This window comes from Polistes fuscatus, unplaced genomic scaffold (assembly GCF_010416935.1).
Source record: "Polistes fuscatus isolate 324 unplaced genomic scaffold, CU_Pfus_HIC Scaffold5, whole genome shotgun sequence".
Lineage (NCBI taxonomy): Eukaryota > Metazoa > Arthropoda > Insecta > Hymenoptera > Vespidae > Polistes > Polistes fuscatus.
The window spans coordinates 6,866,841-6,890,904 of record NW_025113129.1 but is presented as its reverse complement, the minus strand read 5'-3'; the positions used below and the strand labels follow the sequence as shown (position 1 = coordinate 6,890,904).

Below are 24,064 nucleotides of genomic sequence, written 5' to 3'. Positions count from 1 at the left end.
CGAGAACGAAACAATTAATATCATACATTTAATTACTTCTTTCTTTTTCTTGTCTTTTTTTTGTTTATTAAAATTGTTCTTTTTTTCTTGAACTATTTATTCTCAAAATCGTTTTCCGTCACCGTACCACAGTGTTTCTCAAATTACGAAGCGAGATAATGATGCGTTTATTCGCTCATTCGTCGTAGAATAATTTTAATTAATCAAATTGACAATCTCAACAAGAAAACTTGGAATTTTCTGCTCGTATTTTTGGATTTTTGTCTTTTTATTGCTATCGTACGCACGAGGTTGCGAGTTTCTCTTTTTTTAAAAAATAAAAGCATAAACATTCGAATGGGTCGATTATCATACACATATATATTGTAAGACGTGTGTGTATATATACGAATTTGACGACCAATTCAAATCATTCGAAAATATACTTTCGAGATAAAACTCGAGCCTCGATGCCCTTCTAATCATTTTAATCGTCATAATTACTTTGTTTGTTTGTTTTTTTTAAGTTTTAAATCTTGTTACTCCATTTGTGTATATTCAAAGCTAATTGACAAAATCTTCGGACAGGTACTGACATATGTATATACACACGGTAAGCTTAAACTTTCTATGTGGCACAAAAGTGATTTTAAAAATCAATTACACTCTTTTACGAGACTTTTTAAATTGAGTTTTAACTTCTTTGTTGTTTATTTAAGATTATAAAACTACCAAGCCCAATACGAGTGTAAAAAAACTTTCGAGCTGGAGTAATAGACTTTTAATATCACGTAGAAAGTTTAGGCCCTCCTTGTATACATATATCATTGGACAAGCCAAGTTCCAAAAGCGAGATCTTCTTTTAATGTGCACGTTTTCACATGCCACGAAATAAGAAAACAAATTGAAAGTACTATTTCTTTATAATAATATATTAACCCTTCTATAACGGCATGCAAACTGTGAAGCCACATATGTATGTATATACATATGTATATATTTCGTATACTTTGAGTATAAGCTGAATTTATTGTTATAATATAGTAAAATTATAACAGGTGGGCTAAAAGTTCTTCAAATTGGGCCAGACATTTCTAGGTAATTTAAAAAATTAATTACTCTATTTCGAGGCTCTTTAGGCTTATAATTAGGCTTGTAGTTTTACAAGCTAGGCTTCAACTCTACTTTTACAATATGAAAACAAAATTGAAAGATTTGAAAATCTCGAAAAACAGTAATGGATTTTGAAAATCACCTCAAAACTTTTGGCTCCGACTGTCTATTAGTGTAAGTAAAAGCCAAACTTTAGCATTATGTGATTCTTGTGTAGAGACAAAAAGAGAAAACTGTTATAGAGGGTTAACAAAATCCTTATCATTTGTATGCGATGCCCCTGAGGTATTAGAAAGAGATATATATATTATATATATATTAGACCGATCGAAAGAATCTATTTATCGCTCGCATAAAAAAAAATAGTGCGTACCGAAAGTCCCGCGTTATATTTCAAAATTTTTTTCCTATCTTCTTTTTTTCCCGGTCATTGTTTCTCTTTTTTATCATTATCATCATTTTAGTCATCGTCTCATTATTATTATTATTATTACTATTATTATTATTATTATTATTATAATTATTATTATTAATATTATTATATTATTATTATATTATAATATTTATAAATATTAATATTATTATTATCGTTATTATTATTATCGTTATTATTATTATTATTATTATTTTTATTATTATTATTATTATTATTATTATTATTATTATTATTATTATTATATTATTATTATTATTATTATTATTATTATAATTCCCTAAATTCTTCTTTTGTTTTTATTTTCTTCCTCTTTTTGAGAAACACTGATTCACAAACGCAATATTTCTAGCAATCGTTTTCATCTTAAAGATGTTAAAATTAGAATTAAATTCACAGCGTCAATGAGACATACATATCTCGCGATTTTCATAGATATGTTGCACATATTTTTGAAAAAATGTATCGATTGTTAGATATCATTCGTGTCAACTTTTAAATCGTTTGTAACGATCGAACAGTATGGTGACGGTAAAATAAGAATTTACGAATATCATCGAGTACTCGACGTTAGAGCTAGCAGTTTAATTTTCTAATTGATTAATTAACAAATTAAAGAGAGAAAAAGAGAAAAAGAGAGAGAGACAGAGAGAGAGAGAGAGAGAGAGAGAGAGAAAGAGGAATACATTATTAAACCGAATTTCGACTCCTAATATATAAGATGTACTTTATATACCTACATATATCTATGCATATATAATATATACATATGTCATGATAATAATCTCGTAAGGTAAACTGGAGAACAAGTAAAAAAATCAACTTTCCGATGAGTATATAAATTAGAGTCGAAAAACGGTTATTACGATTTGTTGTTTATTTTATTTTATTTTTTGTTTTTTGCGTTTTCATTTCTCCCAAACTTACTGCTAGATCAAACGAGAGATCATTCATTCTGTAAAACCGAAGATACGGCACAAAATTCAAAATCATTGCTAAATATTATACATATATATATATATGCGAAACGCAAACAGGAATGATAAAACGGCTAGTGACGATGACGACTTTGAAAAGAGAAAAAGAATGGAATAATAGTAATAACAAAAAAAAAGAAAAAAAAAATATATATATATACATATATATAAAAAGATACAATTTAAAACAAGCGTCATCCTTAAATGCCACCGTCTTGTGTGACCGTATTTCGGCTACTTATAAGTAGAATTAATATAATATACACATATATATATATATATATGTGTGTATATTCTAATATCATTAGATTTATGCTTAGCAAATATCGTTCGAAGATTACTTAAAATCCACGTGTGGCAACAGATAACCAAGTTTTTCATCATTTACTTATTTTCTTTACTTTTCTTTTTCTTCCCTTTTTTTAATTGTATATATTTTTTCTTTCTTTCTTTCTTTCTTTCTTTCTTTCTTTCTTTCTTTCTTTCCTCTTTAATTACTTTCATTGTTATGGCGGTTTTACTCTCGTACATCGAAGTCAAAAATGGAAGGACGAAACTAATTAATTTAATGCAATTTAAACCACATGCTTCTTAAATATATGTTTAAAAAACATTATCCCGTTAAACAAGCTATTACGAACGTATGAAATAACAAAAGAAAAAAGAAAAAGATATAATGTATATAGTATTAAATTAGCCAAATACATACATATGGTAGATAATATTTTCTCTATATATTATTTTTCTTTCGTAATAAAAATAATCTTGTGTCAATTGTAATGACAATATGGAAATAAAGACTTCGTGGAAGAAAGATTAATCGCCATTTCGAGGTTTTCGCTTAAACTAAACTCTAACCGTGATTTTTTTTAAACACGTCTTCTACAAAAAGGATTATTACAAAAAAGTCGTGCTAAACGATCAAGGAAGAAGGGTTTCAATCGACTTACGAGCAAAGAGAGGAGGGAAAAAAGGAGAAAGAAGAAGAAGAGAAGAAGAAAAAGATAGGATTAGGAAGGACAGAGGACATTAGAGGAGGGACACTTCAATATTTAGAAGATGAAACTAAAAAGAAAAAGAAAAAGGAAAATACCACGGAAAGTGTCATTAATGCAAATGAAAAAGTTTTCATTCAATTTCTTCTTTCCTTTTTCTTTCAACAACAATGATTTTTTGCATTGACATGGACCAACGCAAGCCATACGAAATTTCCCATGAGAATGAAAAATAAATAAATAAAATGAATGGAATGAAAACGAATGAAATCAATTTGGACATGATCGATGATCGAAAGATTAGAATAGATAAATTTATTCTTGAAACAAATGACGAAATCTACGAATGACCAACGAGGATGATTTTTTGTACGGTCGAATCGCGGGAGTTATTTTGAACTTGTTCTATTTTTTTGGAAATTATTATTATTATTATTATTTTGTATTATCGTTGAGAATACGAGGACAGACATGAGAGATAAAATGAATGTAAAGAAAATGAAGGAGATAGATAGCCGCCCCTATCGCAGTGGACTATAACCGTAGTAGGTACTTTCATAAATGCATGCACTTATGTATGTACGTATGTATGTATATGAATGATCGGTGTTTAGTTAATAGCGTGTATAATAACGTATCTGCATAGATCTATATATATATATGTAAATATATACGTTTTATAATCTGTATGTATATATAATATATATATATATATATATATATATACTTTGTGTGAATATGCATCCCGTGTTCGTCTGGGCGCGCGAAGGTCCTTCTGAATGTCGATAAAAGACACTATTATAACGTTATATATATGTACATTATTAACATGCGTATAATTGAAGCTATTCTTGGAAAAAAAGAAAGAGAAAGTGAAAGATAAAGAGAGAGAGAGAAAGAGAGAGAACGAATGGAATATAAGAGGGAGGAAAAAATAGAGATAGAAATAGAGTTAGAAATATAGTCAAAGATAGGGATAGAGATAGAAACTCTTTTTTGAAGATCGTTTGAGGAAAGGCTCGTTAAATCATAACAATAATGCAATGGATAATACCTTTTCTAATCTCTCTTGGCGTAATTTTGGGCTAAATTGAAGAAGAAAGGGAGAAAGAGAGAAAGAGAGAGAGAGAGAGAAAGGGGAGAGAGAGAGACATAATAATAACAATTATTATTATTAATAATTTGTCGTGATTAATAGACGCTAACGAATGACTTTGCAAGGGTCTCTCTTTGGTAAGTCAAGTTATCCGCTTAATTTTAGGGAAGCGGTACTACGACTTGAACGTAAGTTACAGGGAAGTATCCTTTGCGTCCATTTAAGCTACCTTCATACCAATTTTCATCGATCTTTTGAATCAGGGTGATCGTTTCGTTTTCCTAGAAAAATATATATATATTTTCTTGAATTGTGCAATATGAACATCATATCATTCTTTACTAATATCACGAATTTTGGAAAAATCATCCTATTATATGTTAAGACATAAATATATTAACCTTGAATCCAAGTTCTCCCTCATTCTCAGGTATAAAATCGTAAAGAGCCGTGCAACATGGTTGTCTTGCCATTGGCGTCCTTGCTGGTGATTTGCTCGGTGATGGCAACGGTGAAGCTGAAAGAAATAATAAATAAATAATAAATAAATAATATATAATAATATATAAATTATAATAAAATAATATAATAATGTTAAACCTATAACTTTTCCGGATTATTTTTTATTATATATATATACACATGGTAATGTAGTTTTTTCTTTTTTTAGCCTCGACAATTAACCCTCTGTAACGTCATGTAACTTATGAAGTCACTCATTTCCATAGCATATATCCTATAAATATTGTATTTATATATATATAAAGAGATTACAAGGTCCATTTAAGATTATTCTATTGCCAGAAAGAAATAGGGTTAAAGAGGATTAATGTGTTTCATGATTATGCACTTTTGAATGATTGCATTATATGCTGCATTATCGTAATCATCTTAGTTAGTGTAAATTGGTATTAGAAAAAAGTAAAACATTAAGTGATAGATTACGTATACAAAGTGCAAGAAAATGAAGAAATGGCAGGAAGATTATATATTGCCCGAAAAAATCAATTGGGTAATAATTTAAGGAAAAGATGATATATATATATATCTAGAACGAATTTAACGAGAAGACATCTAACGATCACAAAAAACAATTAGCATGCTGACGAAATAAAAAATATATTATACTTTTTCGTGTTGCTTCCTCGTTAATTAATAGTTCGATAAAATGATAAATTAAGAATAATAATGGAGGGCTAAAAGCAAAAGGATAATCATTGTTTAACTTCCATATGACGATTGATTGTACGCTTTAGGATGATAGAAAAAGAAGGAAAGCAACCCCATGCAAAATTTACCATTGGCGGATTGCGGCGGATTTCCGGCTGGGAATAGTTCGAGCTGCGAACGCTTCCCGTCTCCATGGATCGGAGAACCGGCTCGACTTGATCCTACATCGTGTCAGAAGGACAGACATTCAAGTATGCCACAAATAATTCAAACTTACACACCGAACGATCTAATGATACATGTGTGTTCGTGTATCGCCATTTAATTATTATACAAATGTAATCTTAATATTATTGACATAGATTTTAACAAAATTTCTGGTTTCTATTTTTTTTTCTTTTATTTCAGGATAATTCTTTTATGTTTAGAGAATGTATTTAGAATTAGTAGAAGAAAAAGATAAATGAAAAAAGATAGAGAGAAATGTGTAAAACATTCGTGTGCATTTATATATGTCGTATGAATTGTACGGATTGTATAGAGATGTATAAACGTGCTGATAATAGAACATTAGAAAAACGTTTTACGTTCGTCCGTGAAGTAAACGTAGTTGCATAAAATACACGCAGACACGTTGCACATTATAGGAGAGGAAACAAAAAACAATTAGAGACACATCAAAATCAATCACCCTGAGACACGTGTTTTAGTTAAATCATTGTACGATCGTAGTTTTATGTATGTTTGTGAAATGGCTTTTACCGTGAAGGGAGAAGTTCCCACCGTTCATGGCATCCGAAGATGTTAAACCTTCGACGTGTAGATCAGCAAATGGCTTAGGAACGAATTCCATTTTTGGTCTGATCGCTGCTTCTTCTTTCCTAAGAAAAATAAATAGAACAAAATGATTAGATATAAATAATTAATAATAAATTTTAAAAATTACATAATCTCTGTACTTTTGTAATGATTAATACTACATTTACGTACTTCTCTAAAAGTTTCTCAGTCAGAACTCGCAAAATCTCGGTGCATTGTTGATGATATTCCAAAAGAGCTTCGCTAAAAGTCGCCAATTGAGCCACTTGTTCAATCTAAAAAATGGCATTAAATAAACAATCTTATTAAATATAATGCTTAGAATACGTACATAACCATCACTTACATCGTTTTCGAGTAAATTGAACATGCCCAATTGTGCGAGATGAAGACTCTCGATAAACTTTTCTTCGGCTTGCTTAATCTCGTCGTCTGAAAAGTGAGAACCTGTTCGCAAAAAGTTGCGCCGTTGGTCTATTAAAAAGTTGCACTACAGGGTTGCTTAATGTATATTACATAATATCAATTATTACAACATAAATATTCTTAATTCTAAGGAAAAATTAGATGAATGTTAAGAAGAAAATGAAAAAGTGCATATTATATGAAACGTGAATGGATACAATTATTACAGTGGTGTTCGTAAATGAAACGGTGCATTGGCGTAATTATTAAAGCGATAATAGCTATGTTTGTATTATATATATATACACGTATATTGTACCATTTGCATTATTGTCACTGGCATCAGCTTTCTCTGAAGAGTTTGGCTAGCTAAATAAATGCTTATCGACCAAGCGATTATCATGAAATGATATATATAATATCACACTCGACAAATATTAATCTATATTAACAAAAAACAAATAAAAGAATACAAAAATAAAGAAATAAAGAAATAAAAATATACGCATTGGCGCGTATACCAGCATAGAACCACGTACCAGCATAGGGTGCAGTTTTTGCTGGACTTCCAAAGTGTGGGCTTCCCGATCTCTTTCCCACAGCTATCGTTTCAAAGTAGAAGAGAAGGAAAAGAGAAAGAAAAAAAGAAAGAAATAGAGGAAAAAAATATGAAAAACTTGAAAGAAATATAAGGAAAAACATAATTAAAATGATATTATGTATGTGATTCGCGTAATATAATCTTCAAGTTAATCGAGTTAATAACATTAGTCGCATGCTGCATTCGTTTGATCTAATTTAAAATAATATAATAAATAAGTATCTATTATAAATGAACGAATGTGGCTGATCGAATATCATTAAACTATTAAAATGAAATATATCGATCTATCGATTCAAAATATTCCCATCGGTTCGAATTGTAAAAAGTATCTTATACGATCATTAATCTTTGAAGTCGCGTAAATTTAACAATAATAATCAATGATGATGTCTGAAAAATATAAGCGAAAGGATCAGAAAAGTCATCATAGAATACCTTTTGCTTGACGTCTTCGCTTGCAGTCAAAGTCCAATCGTCTTCCCTGAAGTTTCTTCCGATGGTGCTACAAAAAGATGACAAAAAACAAAGAAGAAACAAAAGTTAAATAATTATGTTAAGAACATCCAAGTTTTGTAAAAGTAGTATTAAAAGCACCCGTACCATTACTTCCTTGAGATCCTTAGTCTGCAGATGATGCAACGGTTCCAAAAAGTTTTGCTTTATATTATCGTCCAAGGAATATTTTACGTCGGCCATTTGCTTCATTGCATCACCCATTTCAATAAGAGCCTGAGCTACATAAGATTATCATAAGAATAAAAAATGTTCTTGACATAAAATATAATATCAAAGATAATAAAAATATTAGAAATTTTATTATTAATCATATTAGAAACCATTCAAATATTTAAACTCCGCGCGTTTGGAAATATGCAACACTTTATATCCAGTCGGTAATTAAGATGCCGTCTTTTGGTAAGAAACTTTTTTTATACCCCCGCCGGCTGTATTACGTGATGCCTACTATAAGAGAACAGCGAATGCCCTTATAGTATGCAACTTTCTTACACTCCTGTTTTATACCGAAAGATGACGCAATTATCGACCAAGTATGAAATATTGTATATTTCCAGGCGCAATTTGTTTTACATTCGAAAAATTTAATTTTTCCATTAATAGTAGTTATTTTAGTGATTAAAATAACGTTTATTACTATTATTGAATATACTTGTTCGTTAAATTTGTTAATTACGATAAAAATATAAGAAAAACTCTGATGTGTAAAAAAAACCATTGACCTACCAAAAATACTGTCCTCGCCTAATTTTTTGCCATACATGAGCATACAATCGCCGAGAACACCTTCGGGTTGAGGGTAGGTCGAGGCCTTTGCTTGGCCGCTGAGTTTACTAATGCCCTTGACCGCCGCCATCTTTGCTCTCGCGGTTGGATTCGGTTGAAGAAATTCTTTCGTTTTCATCTGCAGTTCTTCCACCAGCTCGTTAGTCACGTCTGTTTTCTATAAATTCACGACGAAACTTCGAATGAAATAATCTTTTTCTACGTCATTTACTTGGTTATTTATTTTTTCTTTTCCGATGATTGCTACGTGCAAAGAAGCCAATTTATTATTTGCCGATTAATACGAGTCAAGTTGTCTCTTAGAGAAAGATGAATAAGAAAAATGTAACGATAATTCGAAAAGGTGTAAAAATAACATTGTTAGCGTTAGAGTCTCATAATACTTTCGTGGCTCCCCATAATCGCTTGACTTTTATAACTGGCGAAAATGAAAGTCTGTCTCTTAAAGGAAGGAAAATATGCGCTCACCCTCTCCATATCGACGAAGTCGACATCGAGCTTAGTCCCCTCGGCACCGCCCATCTTCTCGGTCATATACTTGAAAAAGAAAGACGAAACAAAATGAAAACAAATTAACATGCGTCAAATAAATCTATTAATTATCATTCTAAATGATATAATTGATGATATGTTATAAAACCATAATCAAACATATACCATTATTAATGATTACGACACTTATTCTAGATATTCTCACTAAACACTTGCGTTGCATAAGCGCAGCAAAGACAACATACATATTTTGTAACATAACTCTACAGACGTCCCCAGAGTAGAGCATACTCGTATATCTACGATATAAAGTACCATTAGATGTTTGTACTCTCCTATAAATTGAAGTACGTAGGACTTGAAAACTACAAGAGTTACAAGACTCTTGTAAAATGATATCACAAATGAATGACTCCAATAAAAATGCTTCCAAAGAGAATATTTCTTCCTTATCTCGATTGAAAGATTTACCATAGAAAAAGTTAAGGATTTAGAAAAAAGGTTATCGTTGGTAATTTATACACATAAAAAGTGGTACTTGTAAGGAAGGCTTGAAGAAAAGAAGAAATTGTGGAGGAATTTAATTGTACTATAAACAAAGATCATCCTCGATAGACGACGATAGGAAATATTTTTTTGCTAAGAGCTTGAAGGATATCTTTCTTAAGGGTAAACGATGAACGGGAGGAATGGAAGAGGTCAAAAGGAGAGGAAAATATCGGTGACAAGCATAATGGACGAGTCGGATCGATAACTTATGTAGTAAGTAATAGTCAGTCGATTGATCTAATGTCGTGACGTGCTCTTGAAAATTTGCCAGCAAAGAAGGTAGACAAAAAAGAATGAAAGAAAGAAAAAAAGAAAGAACGATGCGTCTTGTGCCAAAGAAAATCGGACATACGAGTCGTATATTTTCTTTCTTTCTTCCTTTTCTTATCAAAGAATTGCATCATACATGTATGTTAATCCGTAACATATTCCTAATATTTCTTGCATATATTATACATACAAATAAGTATGAATAAAAATAAAAATACACAAGGTAAATAGTTATGCATATTAAGTGCATACATATTTACATGTATATCGAATAAAAGTCGATATAAGGGTTGAAAATTAGTAGAAAGAAATGCGTATGCTATGTAATAAAGAAAGAAAGGAAGGAGGAATATATTGCCGGGAGGTTTGACACGTAGTATAGCTAGGACGACTATTACTACGACGACGACGACGACGACAATTGTTCAGGAAAGTTCTCCCTCGTATGTGTGGCCGTGACCTATATCCATCGGTGACCTAGATCGCAAAAGGGGTAGAGAGAGAGAGAGATAGAGAGAGATCCTTCAAGCTTACGCGAAAACGTAGCCATCGTGTAAACTCAACGTAAATTTGACCTATATATTCGATGCAATGTCTACTTCGATGTTTGATTTGATCATCCTCTATTGTATATTACTTATATTCTATGTATCGAGAAATGCGAAAAACTTAGGTCAGCGGAAAACATATATCTATTAAATGCATTTATTATTCCTATTATATATATATTACTTATAATATAGATACAAATTTTGGAAAAAAAAGATAATTCCGAAATGTCTCGGCAAAGAGTTATTTAATTAGTAATATCACCTAAAATGAGACCTACAGATGGACAGACTATCCACTACAAAAAGAAAAAAGATCAGAGAGAAAAAGAAAAGAAAAGGTCGAAGAGAGAATATATAATATATACGTATAAGCTATAGGTCGGATCTACTTCTTCGAGTTGCTATCTGTATAAAGTATATAAAATACAATTAGGGAACGGAAAGTGAAGCGTTACCTATGCACCTAACACGGATCACCTAAGTTCGTTTTCTCTCCTCTACACACCGGTTCGTCCATTGGACTCTACTCTTAGTCGTTCATTCATTAAAGGTTTGCTGATGCAATTAAAGGACGAAGGTCGACAGCTTCGATCGCTTCTCTTCATCGTTCGTATTCTCTTTCTATTATCTACCTTCTCCAACATATATTAGATATCATTAAATTCATTCAACAAAATCCCCTAATTTCCATATTAATTTCTTCGAGATCTTTGCCACATACGTTGACAAAATGAATGAGTGTAATTCATTTTTCCCCCTTTGATCGTTCAATTACGAAAAAAATTGTTAAATACTAATGTTATTTGATAATTGAAATATTTATTTCGTCTTATTAAGGATATTCAAATTGTTTGAACGAATAGAATGGTAATCAAATGTCGTTGAAGAAAAGTAATAAATTTAGTAAAAAGAATATCGTTTGAAGCTGGCTGGTTACGTAGCCGATTAAAATTTCAGCGATGCTCGCGCCTCTGTATCGACCAAAGTTCCACGAAATGAAGACCGAGTAGGATGATGGCTCCTTTCCATTCTTACATGAGCATGGACAATGTATGTATACTTGCATATATATGAGCAAGCGATTATTGAGGGTAAGGATTAAGTGAAAAATTAAAAAAGCAATTATTTATCGTATAACTCATATAATCGTTGGATCATTGCCATACAAATTAGACGATAAACCAATTTTTGTCCATTTCTGACTTATGTTAGGCGATACTTATAGTTAGACTACATAATCGCTAGCTCATATATATATAAACGTTATTAAAAATGATTTATTTTAGATAACGGTTAAGGAAGAAACAAGAAAATAATTAGGATTACCTGATTAGCTTTGTTGATTTGTTTTTTTAATCCAGCGAACGCCATGGTGTTGGCTCGGTAGCTTCTCTGTCAAATTTCTAAACGAAGAAGCTGTTCTAAAACCAAACATAAGAAAAAATCACATGAAATACTACTAATGTCTTACGATTTCTTTTTGTAAATGCGATTATTAATAATTAATCATTGATTATAAAAATAATGTAAGAGAAATGAAATATCGAATGTCTGGCTAAGAGCCAGGAGATTTGGAACACGATCTTCAATGTTATCGATCGTCCACATTTTCACATACATTCGATTTCTGATATAATCTTTTATATCCCACAAAAAAACAATTAAAAAATGTATACGCACATACACACACACACACATACACATATACATATACGGTCAAGTAGAATAAATGAAGAAGAAGCATGTTTGTATCTTAATCTCAATACCTCGACAACTTCGGTTCCCTTCTTGTAATAGACTCTAATGAGAGTAAATGTACTCTTAATGAGAAGAAACGTTTTACATCTAGTCGAACGTATGTCTCTCTCTGTTTCTGTCTATCTGTTTCTATTTCTCTAAGAGGGAAAAATGCATTTGTAAAGGTTATCATAATATCAACATTAATTCGCGAATATATTTATAATCACTTTTATAAATAACTAAAGAATATTATTCGTATTATACATTTTTGTTTTTTAATCTTATATTCCGCGGATATTAAAAAAAGAGAAAGAAAGAGAGAGAGAGAGAGAGAGAAAGAGAGAAGGAGAGAAGGAGAGAAAGAGAGAGAGTGTTACGAAATCGGTGTAAATTATAGTAAAGCAAGTTGACTGCATATTTATATCTATTTAATCTACTTAATGATATAAATGATACAGTAGAATAAATATCTCACCTGAAAGTTTCGTTGATACAAAGAAATTCGAATAGAAAAATCCTCTCGATTAAATAATATTCTCCTCTTCTCTTTTTATATCGCAAAAAGAGATAGAGGCCGACCGGGTAAGGGAAAGGGAAAGAGAAAGAGAGAAAGAGAGAGAGAGAGAAAGAGAAATAAAGAAAGAGAGATAGGAAGACAGAAAGAGAAGGAAGAAAATGAAGAGTAGAGTATAACACGTCCGAGAGAAGAGACTAGAGATTCTCCGCGTGGGCTGACAACAGCAGCACCATCACCACTACTACTACTACTACTTCTTCTACCACCGAGGTACCATCGATGGAAACAGCAGAAGCAGAAGCAGAAGCAGAGCAGAAGCGGCAGCAGCACCACCACCACCACCACTAGCAAAACCACCAGGCACCAATAGCAGCACCAGTAATAGAACCACCACCTACTGCCCAGCTCTCTCTCCATCTCTCGCTCGACCCTCTTCTCCCCTCTTCTTTCACCAAGGGTAGTTTTCTACTCGACGATCGATACGTGGCCATGGCTCGATTCTCCCTTCCACTTCTCTCTATACACCAACCCCTTTGCGAGTCTACCGGGTATTCATGAAATACAGCGCCGACGCGAACCCGCAGGACTAAAAGTCAACCCTCTTCCTCTTCCTCACTCATTCCCACACTTATACAAACGTAATAAAGAAAGGGAGAAGAGAGAGAGAGAGAGAGAGAGAGAGAGAGAGAGAGATGGAGCTTTGGATAATAGGAACGAGATACCAGCTAAATAATTAGACAAGATTTTCTCGATAGAAATGGTCATGTACTTCGTGTACTTCGAATCAAAGATCGTCAAATAAATATGTATATGCAGTGGCAGCCATATACTTACGGTCATTTGAAAAATTTATATTTTTATAACCGAATTGCAATGTTAGATGCAATTATACAATAATCACTTACATATGTAGTAAGTGTAAACACTACTGTAACTATTAAATGCAACACTATGAGAGCAACACATCTTTAATTATGTACAAATACTTAAAACGATCCATGATTCTCTCTATGTGGTGTATGAGATCGATACTATTAATACTCATTGCACCCCAAATAAGGACAGAATCTCTACCATCTTTGTCTATAGATTTTGTATAAATCTTTTTAAATTTTTTTCCTATATGGGGTCTCACGTATGTTTTTCCGTAAGAATTAAATCGACTTTAGACCATTGTTCCAACGTGCAATAAAAATGTTCTTTGGTAAATGCAATTCTCGCTCGTCGATTCTTTACCGAGATGAATAGTTTTTTTCCGTGCCACTCGACCTATTAAACCAAACTCATTTAAACGACGAAGTATCGTTCGAACACTTACTTTTTTATCTAAACCAGGATTAATTTCTGAATGAATAACTACTGCAGTTTTAAATCTGTCTGCCTCGGAGAGTATATGGATTCTTCGATCAGTTTTGGCATGGGTTTTTCGTTGCTTAATTTTACGAGAAACATTATCTGTGGTTTCAAAACGTTCAATATACTTTACGGTTTGAAAACAGACGACTCTGAATATTCCAAGTTCCAAAGAAATCGAACTTTTTCGCAAAAATTGCATTTGTTTTCGTTGTTACGATGTGATATTTCTTCCCTTACTCATGTTAATGCTCTTTTATGTTAATGCGTCTAACTACACGAACTACTCAATCAAGACTGATATAAAGACGATTTATTATTTCATACAGTACGATACGCGTAGTGTCCACAAGTATTTGACAAACAAAACAATCACGTTACTTCTTATTTCTTAAAACACGAAAAAATACATGTGTGCTCCAATATTTAAATTATGAATACAAATTTTAAAGATTACAATTATTTTATTTTTACATAATTTCTTTGTAACTTCCAAATGTATTTTTATCTTATCCTTAAGGGGGAAAATAGGTGTAGAACGGTGTTTTTACAGTGATTTTCATGAATTTTTTTAATACATAAGGAATTTATATAATTTATTAATATTGTTAGGTTATTTTACACATATATTTGAGAATATATTTCGAAATTTTCTAAAATTTTCCTCAAAAAGTAACGGAGATATCAGCTGCCGCGCATTTCAGGTCTCCACTTGACTGAGCAGTTTGTGTACATTCTGGAAACCGCAATTTTTATCAAAACTTAATCACACAGAGAATTTCCCTTTTTTTATATGTATCTCTTCCATGTGAACTAAATTTTCTTAAAAAAAATTGAATATTAGAATTTTTAAATGGATGTGAACATAAAACATGATTTTTTGCCATTTTGGTTCAAATAAAGCGCATTTATATAAAGAAAAATCATACCAAATTTCAAAATGATTAGTTGAAAACTTTTTAAGCTAGAGTGTATACAAATCCGAAAAAAGTCGTTTTGAGAAAAACGCGTTTGAAAAAAGCTCGACCGTTTCGTATTAGATGCCACGCGTTCCGACACTTGAACGACGGACGCTCACTTAATCGCTTATAACTTTTGAACGATTTAGATTTTTGACTTAAAATTTTATGACTTTATTTTTTAATAGTTTTACAAGCGATTTATGAAAAAAAAAGATTAAATTTTTTGAAGAATCTACACCTATCTTCCCCTTTAAATTATTGCTACCACTGTATATTTCTATATATACAAATACATATATGCATATGAATATGTATAAATGAAAAAAAAAAATCTAAGAAAAAAATAAAAGAGTAGCTCTGAATAGGTCTGAGATGATCAATATGCGAATTAGATGCGAAAAGGCATCGGACTTGAAAAGAGAGAAAAGAAAACTCTTCCCTTGAAGATCTTTCTTCTTTTATTTCTTTCGATCGAAATAAACGATCATTTGACTAATAAATAGTCTATAGTAATTAATTAAACTCTGATTACCATCAAAAAGATTAATTATCAAGAAAATCTACATTGAAAAGGAACCGTATTCTTGGGTACAATGAATTAACGTGCTAAAAGGGTTGAAATCAAATAATTTCAGTCTTTTCCAATTATCTATTCTTTTAAAAGTTCATATGAAAATGTTATTGGCAGTCGGTGAATATTGTGAGAGACGAGTCACGACCCCTGTATATCTGACGTTTTAGACAATATATAGTTTAATATATTATTATAGAATATATCTTCGGGAATAAGAGAGAGAGAGAGAGAGAGAAAGAAGCAAAAAAGAGTTCCTAAGGACGCCCACGCCTTAGAAAATCCGTCTCACTTTTCCTCTTCCTATCTATATCTATCTTTCTCTCTTTCTACTTATCTATTTGTCTTAAAAGAAAAAGTCAAAGAAAGTGAATTCGCAAAAGCGACCTAGTGTCGTCCACAATGGATACAAAATGTGAGAAAAATATGTAAAGAGATTGTATACTTTTTCTCTCTCTCTCTCTCTCTCTTATTTTTTGTATACATTCTTTCTATACGCTTATTTTTAAAAAGACTTTGAATTAGTAAAAGTTCTATGATCGCCAGCTCACCCACGTTTCATGACTTTCACGATGATAGAAAATTATCGGTTGATAAAATTTGTCGTTTTAAACGCCCCCGTAAATCCGAACTTACATCCGTTCTCTTTCTCCGACTACCCCAGCATCTTGCTCAAATAATAATCATCTAACGACAAATCTTGGAAATTGTTTTTCTCTTTATAATTTACAAATACATCAAATATATCGATCTTTAGGAAATTGATGAACAGTTTCTAGCTTCAATCGAATATTATTGATTTTTAAAAAAGTTTCAATTGTTGTATCAATTATTTTTTGTTTTAAATACATTTGTAGAGAAAACGATGAATAATTTATAACTGTGATTAAAAAGACGAGTAAATTGATCTTCGATCGAACAATAATTTCTCAAGATAATTTTTGTAGATCAAAATGATTATAAATATCGATAACTTTATCGAGATTTTATCGAGATAGCTTAAGGAAACAAAAAGATTCACAAAACATTTGTATAGTTGAAAAATAATGATAAAAATGTAGTTCCAACAGAGAATGTGAAAATCAGAAAATACTGATTTGCAACTAGTGTATCGGAGTGCATGCCTTTCCGGTGAATATTTAATAATTCGTCATTAGAGTGTTATTAATCGCTATAGAGAAGGGGATATGCTTGCGTGAATCATTAATGCTTATAAAATCAAACGATGTCGTGGAAAAGAAAAGTATTTTATCCTTTTTAAACAAAAAAAAATAAAATATTCTCAATATGTGAAATGAATAAATTAATAAATTAGAATTATTTGTAAGTATAAATAAAATATATTTAAAAAGTAAAGGTGCATGTAACCTAATTCTTTTATATTTACTATAGGAGACCATTGGACTGGCATATTCTCTTTAAAGACCAAACGTTTAAATCGATTTCCCCCTTGTGAGACAAGTATCGTTTGTAAAGTCTCCATTAGAAAATAATTCGAAAATGAAATAATTATGGAAATAATCTTTATAATATATAGGGAACGATTAAAATGATCGTGGAGACAGAAAGGAGAGTGAAAGAAAAGAGAGAGAAAGATACACAGAGAGAAAGAGAGAAAGATAAACGAGATGAGAGTAAAAATTTAAAATCCCGAAGCAACGGTGCGGTACAACTTGACCAATCAAATACTGATGCGGTGCGTAGTCGATGACAAAACATGGCGTCCTCGCGAGGGCATTTGTTTTCAATTTAACTCGAAAATTGACGAATACAAAAGACGCATCTTTTAACCATTCACGCGTTTACTCATACATTCGAAACATTCCAAATGAAATGACAGAAAGAAAAAAAGATTTGATTTTAGAATCATTAGATAAAAAAAGATCTCTTGTGTGTAACTAAGTCAATCACTCACATGTAATTCCTTTTTCTCTCGTTTCTTTTCCTTTTCTCAATTATATTATATTTCCAAAGTATCGAAACTTTTCGATTCTTGGCACACACCAATTGAACCTAACTATTTACTTCACTCGCTCGTAAATCGATTTACGAGCGCCAGTAACTGGAACAGGGCTAACCCCCTGCCGAGGATTTGACACAGAGCAACTACAGCTGTTTGTAGTTTGCGATAAAAGCGTTGCGAGCGCTGGATCACGTGACCCCTCAAAAACCACCGGGAAAGTTTAAATTCTATTAATTGTACGATACAAGTAAGTAGTATTATATTTCTTCTTCTCATTGAAATCAACGATTGCAAAATAAATATATTTATATTAAAAATATGTAGACATATTATATTGCGTATTTTTAATAATCACACAATTTTATTTATATTCACATTTTTGTGGTCTATCCTCAACACGATATTTTATGATCGTGTTAATATTTTTTCAATGGCGACAGTAGGTCCTTTTATAATCAACATTATTAATACAGTGAAACAGGTAGTATCATACAGTAAAATAGTGCCGTTTTACAGTAGAGCATCGTAAAGCTTTTTTTACATGTTGTATTGGTATGGTCAGTTTGTGTGTACGCGCGCGCACGTATGTGTGTGTATGTGTGTAGCATTTGAGAAAGTATCTTTTATTTTCGTCGACCACGTCTTTATTTCTGATTTCCTTTTTTTATTATCGTTTTTCCTTCATAGTACTAGATCTCGCAATCCAAGACATGAATTAAGTTCCTCGTTGACGTCAGGATTAAGAGTGTTAAACAATTGATCGAATTGATCATTCCCCATCATTCTTCGTAACTTATTAAACTAAAATAAATATTATTTTAATGTAATGACACTCCCTCTCTCTCTCTTTTTCTCCCTCTCTCTCTATATATATATATATAAATATCAATAGACAATACTTTGTTATCAATTTAAATCATGATTCTTACTTGGTTAGTGAGCGTATTATGTAAGGACAAATTGTGAACTGGATCATTGTAAGCGAGTCTCTTTCTTCTTTGTCCATGTTCAGTTTCATAATCTACATCTTCGTATTGAGATGGACTAGGTTGATCGCTTAACAATAGAGAACTGACAAAATGATGGTTATTAATAAAAAAAATTTTTAAATATTATGTAATTGATAGTATAATTATTATTATATTACAAATGAAAAATAATTCTTACTCTGTAGGGCATCCAGCATCGTCGTATTTCGTTATATCGTTAAGAGTTTCAACTATATTAGATATAATTGATGGAAAATGTTGAAGAACGCTTGGTAAACTGTTAGCCTCCAAAAGGGAACAAAGTGCAAGTGCTAATAACTTGCGTTGTTCAGGTTGAGTAACAAGAGGCATTCGGTCTACCCAAATACGTACTATTTGTCCTAGTACAGCTTCCTCATTTGTTTCACCGCCCCCTATGTTTCTCGATAATTCACCGATTACCTGTAATTATTTCTTTTACATAATTCTTATATACATATTTCCGCATATACATACGTATATAGGCATAATATCATATATCTAGACATAATAAATAGTATAGAGCTGTCTGTCACCTGTACAAAAATATTTCTACAACAGAGTAAAACTCTAGCAACAATAGACAAACACATGGTCATAACCATTGGATATTCTTCGCCTTTGTAAACGCTTCTAAAAAATAGATATTTTATTATTTTTATTAAATTAAATTGAGAAGACTAGGATGTAAAGCTTTCCTAATAATTTAATTCCGCTTAAACTTACTCAAATATTTTCATTAATAGAGGTTTGATTAATTCTGCACCTTGTTCAGGAGAAGCTTTAAGACATGTCTCAAACAATCTCATTGCCGCAACAATACCTTCCCAACCTAAGTCTCCTAGAAGAGATCTCAATGTTTCAATTATTACCATTCCTCTTTGACAGAGAAATTCTTGAGGACTTAATAATACATATGCTTGAAGTATGTACAAACATAGTCTTAAGCTCTCTGTCGATGATTCTGTAAAATAAAATGTGTAAGGATATATCTATATGTATATATATATATATATATATACGAGTATATAATATCCAATGTATGTAGTTCTATGCATAGAGTTATATTCTGTCAACCTAATAAAGGTGGCATGTTTCGGAAAAGATCCATTATTTCTGGTGTCGGTGCTGGTGCATTTTCCAAAAGAGCTAGCCATAGTTCTAAACCATCTTCCAACAAATAAACGTGTCCTTCTTGATTGACGTCACAACTTAGGTCAACAACACGCACCACCAATGGTTGCAACATAATGCTTTCCGAGCCTAAAGACTATAAAAGAACATTTGTTTCATTAAATTTATTTATACATGGTTTATTTTGTTATTTATGTATAAACTCTGATTTATAATTACCTTTTCCAAGTGAACTAAGGTTGTAACTATAGCGCATCTCAACATATTGTGATCCTCAGATTGTTGCCATAGTAGCGATAAGTATGAGTTAAGAGCACTAACATATGGTTTGACATCATTTCCCACTCGCTCAATTACACAGGATAATACATAAAGAACATGCATCTATGGTATAAGAAAAATAATTAATTAAATAAATGAAAGAATAATTTCATAATAAAAATATAAGGAGTGAGAGAGAGAGAGAGAGAGAGAGATCATACTTTGGTATCGCATTCGGTAACTTCTTTTAGCAAAGCGAATAATAAGGTAAACGTAGGCTCCAAATAAGGTGCGAACTCTTCTTTTTTAAATTGAAAGTCATCTATTCCAAGTTTTAAGGCATCGATTGCTGCCAAACGGACACCCAAGTCTTCTTCTGGGCTTAAAGCTTCTATCATAAGTTCGTAAAAGTCTGGTTTCAACTTAGCACTTAATTTTACACCTATGTAACAATAATATTATCTTATGAATATATAAATTTTCAATTATAATTTGTATAATTAATAGTACTTTTTTATCACGCACATCATCATATTATATTTCATTGTCTTTACTTACTTGCCCATCGACCAATAAGCCAACATACACGTCTTCTAATAATTCTATAATTATTACTTTTCACTTTCAATTCGTCCTTTAGAGTTGTTGAAAACCATTGATCAAAATTAACCTAACGTTAAGAAAACATATTGACTTAATAAAACATTGGTATTTTTATATTATTTCTATTAAATTACATTTGCATTGTAGATTATATGTATTGATATATATATTCTATGTTATACTTACTTCGTCATACAGATCGAAAGCTGCTAAACCAACTGCATTATACACCGCATCTTTCAACAGAATTGCAGGTAGATTATTTGGTTCAATGGGTTGATGATACCTGCGTATCAAGTCGAGCAGAACAGAGGCAAGAACATCTTTATATTGATGGAAAACTGCCAAAAATACAAGTTGAGTACAAGCCTGAAATGAAATTATTATTATTATTATGAATATAACAAGAAAAAGTTATGATCAGAGAGAGAGAATGCATTAGTTTATACTTACTCTTAAATTATACTTCCATGGTTCACCTCCATCGTCGGAAGCTTTAAGAAAAAGAATTTACTTTATTTATAAGACGAGTACGAAAAATGAAGATATATAGAATATATATAAATATTTTAATGTTTACCCAAGTTCTCAGGATCAGTGTCCCACAATTCCAAATCCGCGGGCGTTAGAAGGAAATAATGAGTAACGAGTCTTGTACAAATTTCGGTTAAGGTTTCGCGCACAAAAAATTTCTGCCTTAATTGATAAGCTCTCAATGTCAATGGATCTTTAGTCTCTGTTTTATATAATAAAAAATATGAATAATAAATTAAAAAATATCACATTTTCTATTTAGATGAAAAAGAACGAACAATGGTATATATGTACCTTCGATTACTTTAGCCGGTCTATACCAAACTGATAATAAAATACATTTCATTAAATTTAAACATTGTATGAGAAATTTTTCAAAAGCTAATGCTTGACCAGCTTCCGTGAAGCAGTAAAAAACTGAGAATTCTAAAGTTGTTGGTATCAATTCGACGTAGCAAAGTGGATGCATTTCTAATACCTCTATTAACACTTTGATCAAATTAATTATGAATTTATCACAAACCTCCATTTGTATACCTCTTGAAGCTAACGTTTTACCTAAAATAAGAAGAGTAAATTTATTTGAATTAAATGATAAGAAAAAATAAAAAGAAGACATAAAAATTATATCATACTAACGCCATTCAAGACATGTACGTGCTCGCTCAAATATTACTTCTAAAAATAGCATGGCATCTTGAGATTGAGATGGTTTACTAAACCCATGAACAATAAGCTTACGTAGTGTTTTTAATAACAGTAATGCTTTTTCTAAAGGTTCTTGTATTTGATTCGCATCTGCTCCATTAGATGCCATTATAAGAAATGATTCCGTGTATGTATTCCACGTATTAAGAATAAAAGTAATCACATTGGTTGTTAATTCTTGGAAGAGTCGTACATCTGGCAATAAACGCTTAGAAGCTAACGATTTGACAACATGATGCATTGTAAGAAGCGCTCTATGCTGTGCTAAAGAATTTTGACCTCTAATAACTTCCAAAAGCGTAGGAATTAATACATCCCATTCTCTGGGACAGTCATATCTATAAGAAAAAATAGAACAAAAGTTATAACTATGATTTTTAGAGCATCTATTGTATCAGATATTTTAGTATCTTACCTTGCTATTTTAGCAATGAGAACTGCTAATTGAACTGCTAATTGATTTACAGGTTCCTCAAAATTACTTATCAAACGTTGTCGTAAAAATTCTTTTTCGTCTTCTTCTATTCCACTAATATAAAAGAAAATAATTAGATCGTTGGATAAAGAAGTTAAACTTAAATATGATTAGTTTATGATAGCAATATAATATGAATATAGATAGAAATTTAGAAATTAAGGTATAAGATATAACGTATCATAATATATGTGCAATAATCCTTACTTTGGTGCATTTTTTCTCCAATATCTATCAACGCCATTCTTAAAGTACAAAACAGCCATCCATCTAATATTAACATCCAAGGAATGATTTGAAAATACATTCTGAAATAATAAACGAAAAATTAAATTTGTAAATTAATACGTATAAAAATTGTTTCCATGAAACGTGCTTAGAAATAAATTACGTTCATGATGAGATAGAAAACACTGTAGATTAATATAATCGTATTCCTTTGACAAATAACTTACATATAGAGCAGTGTAAAATCCTCTTTGAGTTTCCCATTGCTTTAACGTTTGTTCTGCTGGTTTTAAAACATTAGGATTTTGACTACCTGCTTGCTGGAGAACTTCTATCACTGCAGCATCCATTTCTTCCCACTAAATATCATAAACATTCAGAGACACATGAAATAGTTCACAGAGCATTACGAAAATGTTTACACATTCGTATTATACGCCTGAGTTAATAAAACTTTTTTCTTTTCTCTCTTTTTGTTTTTTGTTTTTTTGTCAAAAGCAGTGTCTTTGAAAACAACCGATAGACATACGAGATAATAACAGTCTTTTTCTATCCCTTATTACAATCGTAATAATATACGCATTTCATTAGCAATAGATCTATATAGTATTCAAATTCGCTTGAATATTCCTAAGTAATAAAATAAATCTTGAAAAATGACGTTACATCATTTTCCTCGTGCGAAGGTTTAGTCGTTACAACGTCTATAACCTATATACGTCCAAATGCTCGCATCTTTCGCTACGATCTAGATTTGAAACCTACATTTACACTTAAATTGCATTCCGTACGTTCCTTTTATCCGAAATACTTGTTTACCGAGTTGATGCATTTAATAGACATAACGTAAGATACTCTAAAATAACTTTTTCTAATATCGAATCGTTACACACGCCCGCAAATCGGCATTTCTATGTGCTGCCACTCTCTAGCCTATTTTTCTTCTCCGCGGTTTACTCACCGCCTCACTTTTTTACCGGTCATCCCTAATATTTTACACAAAAATATATCAACAAAAATAACAAATCTATGGAAATGAGGTCTATTATATGTCTAGAATGTTTCCCAAATATCTATTACCGTTATATACCGATTATATACTATCAATAACGATTATTTTTTCTTACAAGTAATTCAACTATACATTATTAATCCTCTTCGCATGATATTACCTATTAAATATCGCTGCTTCTACATTTCTCTTTAATATCTTTGCTAAAGTTTATTATCTATTTAATATTTATTCAATAAAT

At 31.2% G+C, this 24,064-nt stretch overlaps 2 protein-coding genes across 12 annotated transcripts; both read right to left on the bottom strand.

The window, feature by feature from the left end:
- Positions 1-1,838: 1,838 nt before the first annotated feature.
- Positions 1,839-18,031, bottom strand: LOC122522224 (endophilin-A). Of its 9 annotated transcripts, none has more exons than XM_043643075.1 (13): positions 17,814-18,031; positions 12,082-12,176; positions 9,362-9,430; positions 8,834-9,050; positions 8,192-8,325; positions 8,027-8,093; positions 7,527-7,589; positions 6,929-7,014; positions 6,754-6,857; positions 6,526-6,644; positions 5,892-5,984; positions 4,995-5,110; positions 1,839-4,874 (listed from the first exon to the last, which is right to left on the bottom strand). In XM_043643075.1, the coding sequence occupies exons 2-13, from the start codon at positions 12,124-12,126 to the stop codon at positions 4,755-4,757; spliced, it is 1,233 nt and encodes a 410-aa protein (XP_043499010.1). In that variant the 5' UTR covers positions 12,127-12,176; positions 17,814-18,031; the 3' UTR covers positions 1,839-4,754. The 9 variants fall into 9 exon arrangements, with proteins under 9 accessions (XP_043499010.1, XP_043499012.1, XP_043499009.1 ...); XM_043643077.1 differs by having other exon boundaries at positions 12,082-12,171; XM_043643074.1 differs by lacking the exon at positions 17,814-18,031 and adding an exon at positions 12,971-13,073.
- Positions 18,032-18,195: 164 nt separating this feature from the next.
- Positions 18,196-23,868, bottom strand: LOC122522222 (importin-11). 3 transcript variants are annotated; one of them, XM_043643073.1, is made up of 18 exons: positions 23,773-23,868; positions 23,039-23,170; positions 22,791-22,891; positions 22,524-22,637; positions 22,040-22,446; positions 21,695-21,958; positions 21,447-21,602; positions 21,320-21,360; positions 21,053-21,235; positions 20,822-20,933; positions 20,485-20,705; positions 20,222-20,386; positions 19,946-20,138; positions 19,595-19,832; positions 19,405-19,501; positions 19,029-19,291; positions 18,791-18,932; positions 18,196-18,662 (listed from the first exon to the last, which is right to left on the bottom strand). In XM_043643073.1, the coding sequence occupies exons 2-18, from the start codon at positions 23,159-23,161 to the stop codon at positions 18,543-18,545; spliced, it is 2,940 nt and encodes a 979-aa protein (XP_043499008.1). In that variant the 5' UTR covers positions 23,162-23,170; positions 23,773-23,868; the 3' UTR covers positions 18,196-18,542. The 3 variants fall into 3 exon arrangements, with proteins under 3 accessions (XP_043499008.1, XP_043499006.1, XP_043499007.1); XM_043643071.1 differs by lacking the exon at positions 23,773-23,868 and adding an exon at positions 23,478-23,761; XM_043643072.1 differs by lacking the exon at positions 23,773-23,868 and adding an exon at positions 23,577-23,761.
- Positions 23,869-24,064: the final 196 nt, after the last annotated feature.

Excerpts from the sequence above, each read along its gene's own strand:
- LOC122522224 (XM_043643075.1), bottom strand. The coding sequence starts at position 12,126 with ATGGCGTTCGCTGGATTAAAAAAACAAATCAACAAAGCTAATCAG. Across the intron at positions 8,326-8,833 it reads AGGCGAGGACAGTATTTTTG|CTCAGGCTCTTATTGAAATG; the intron begins GTAGGTCAATGG and ends AATCTTATGTAG. Across the intron at positions 7,015-7,526 it reads AAAAACTGCACCCTATGCTG|ACGACGAGATTAAGCAAGCC; the intron begins GTACGTGGTTCT and ends CTCACTTTTCAG.
- LOC122522222 (XM_043643073.1), bottom strand. The coding sequence starts at position 23,161 with ATGGATGCTGCAGTGATAGAAGTTCTCCAGCAAGCAGGTAGTCAAAAT. Across the intron at positions 22,892-23,038 it reads GATTTTACACTGCTCTATAT|AATGTATTTTCAAATCATTC; the intron begins GTAAGTTATTTG and ends TTATTATTTCAG. Across the intron at positions 22,447-22,523 it reads CTCATTGCTAAAATAGCAAG|ATATGACTGTCCCAGAGAAT; the intron begins GTAAGATACTAA and ends TTTTTCTTATAG.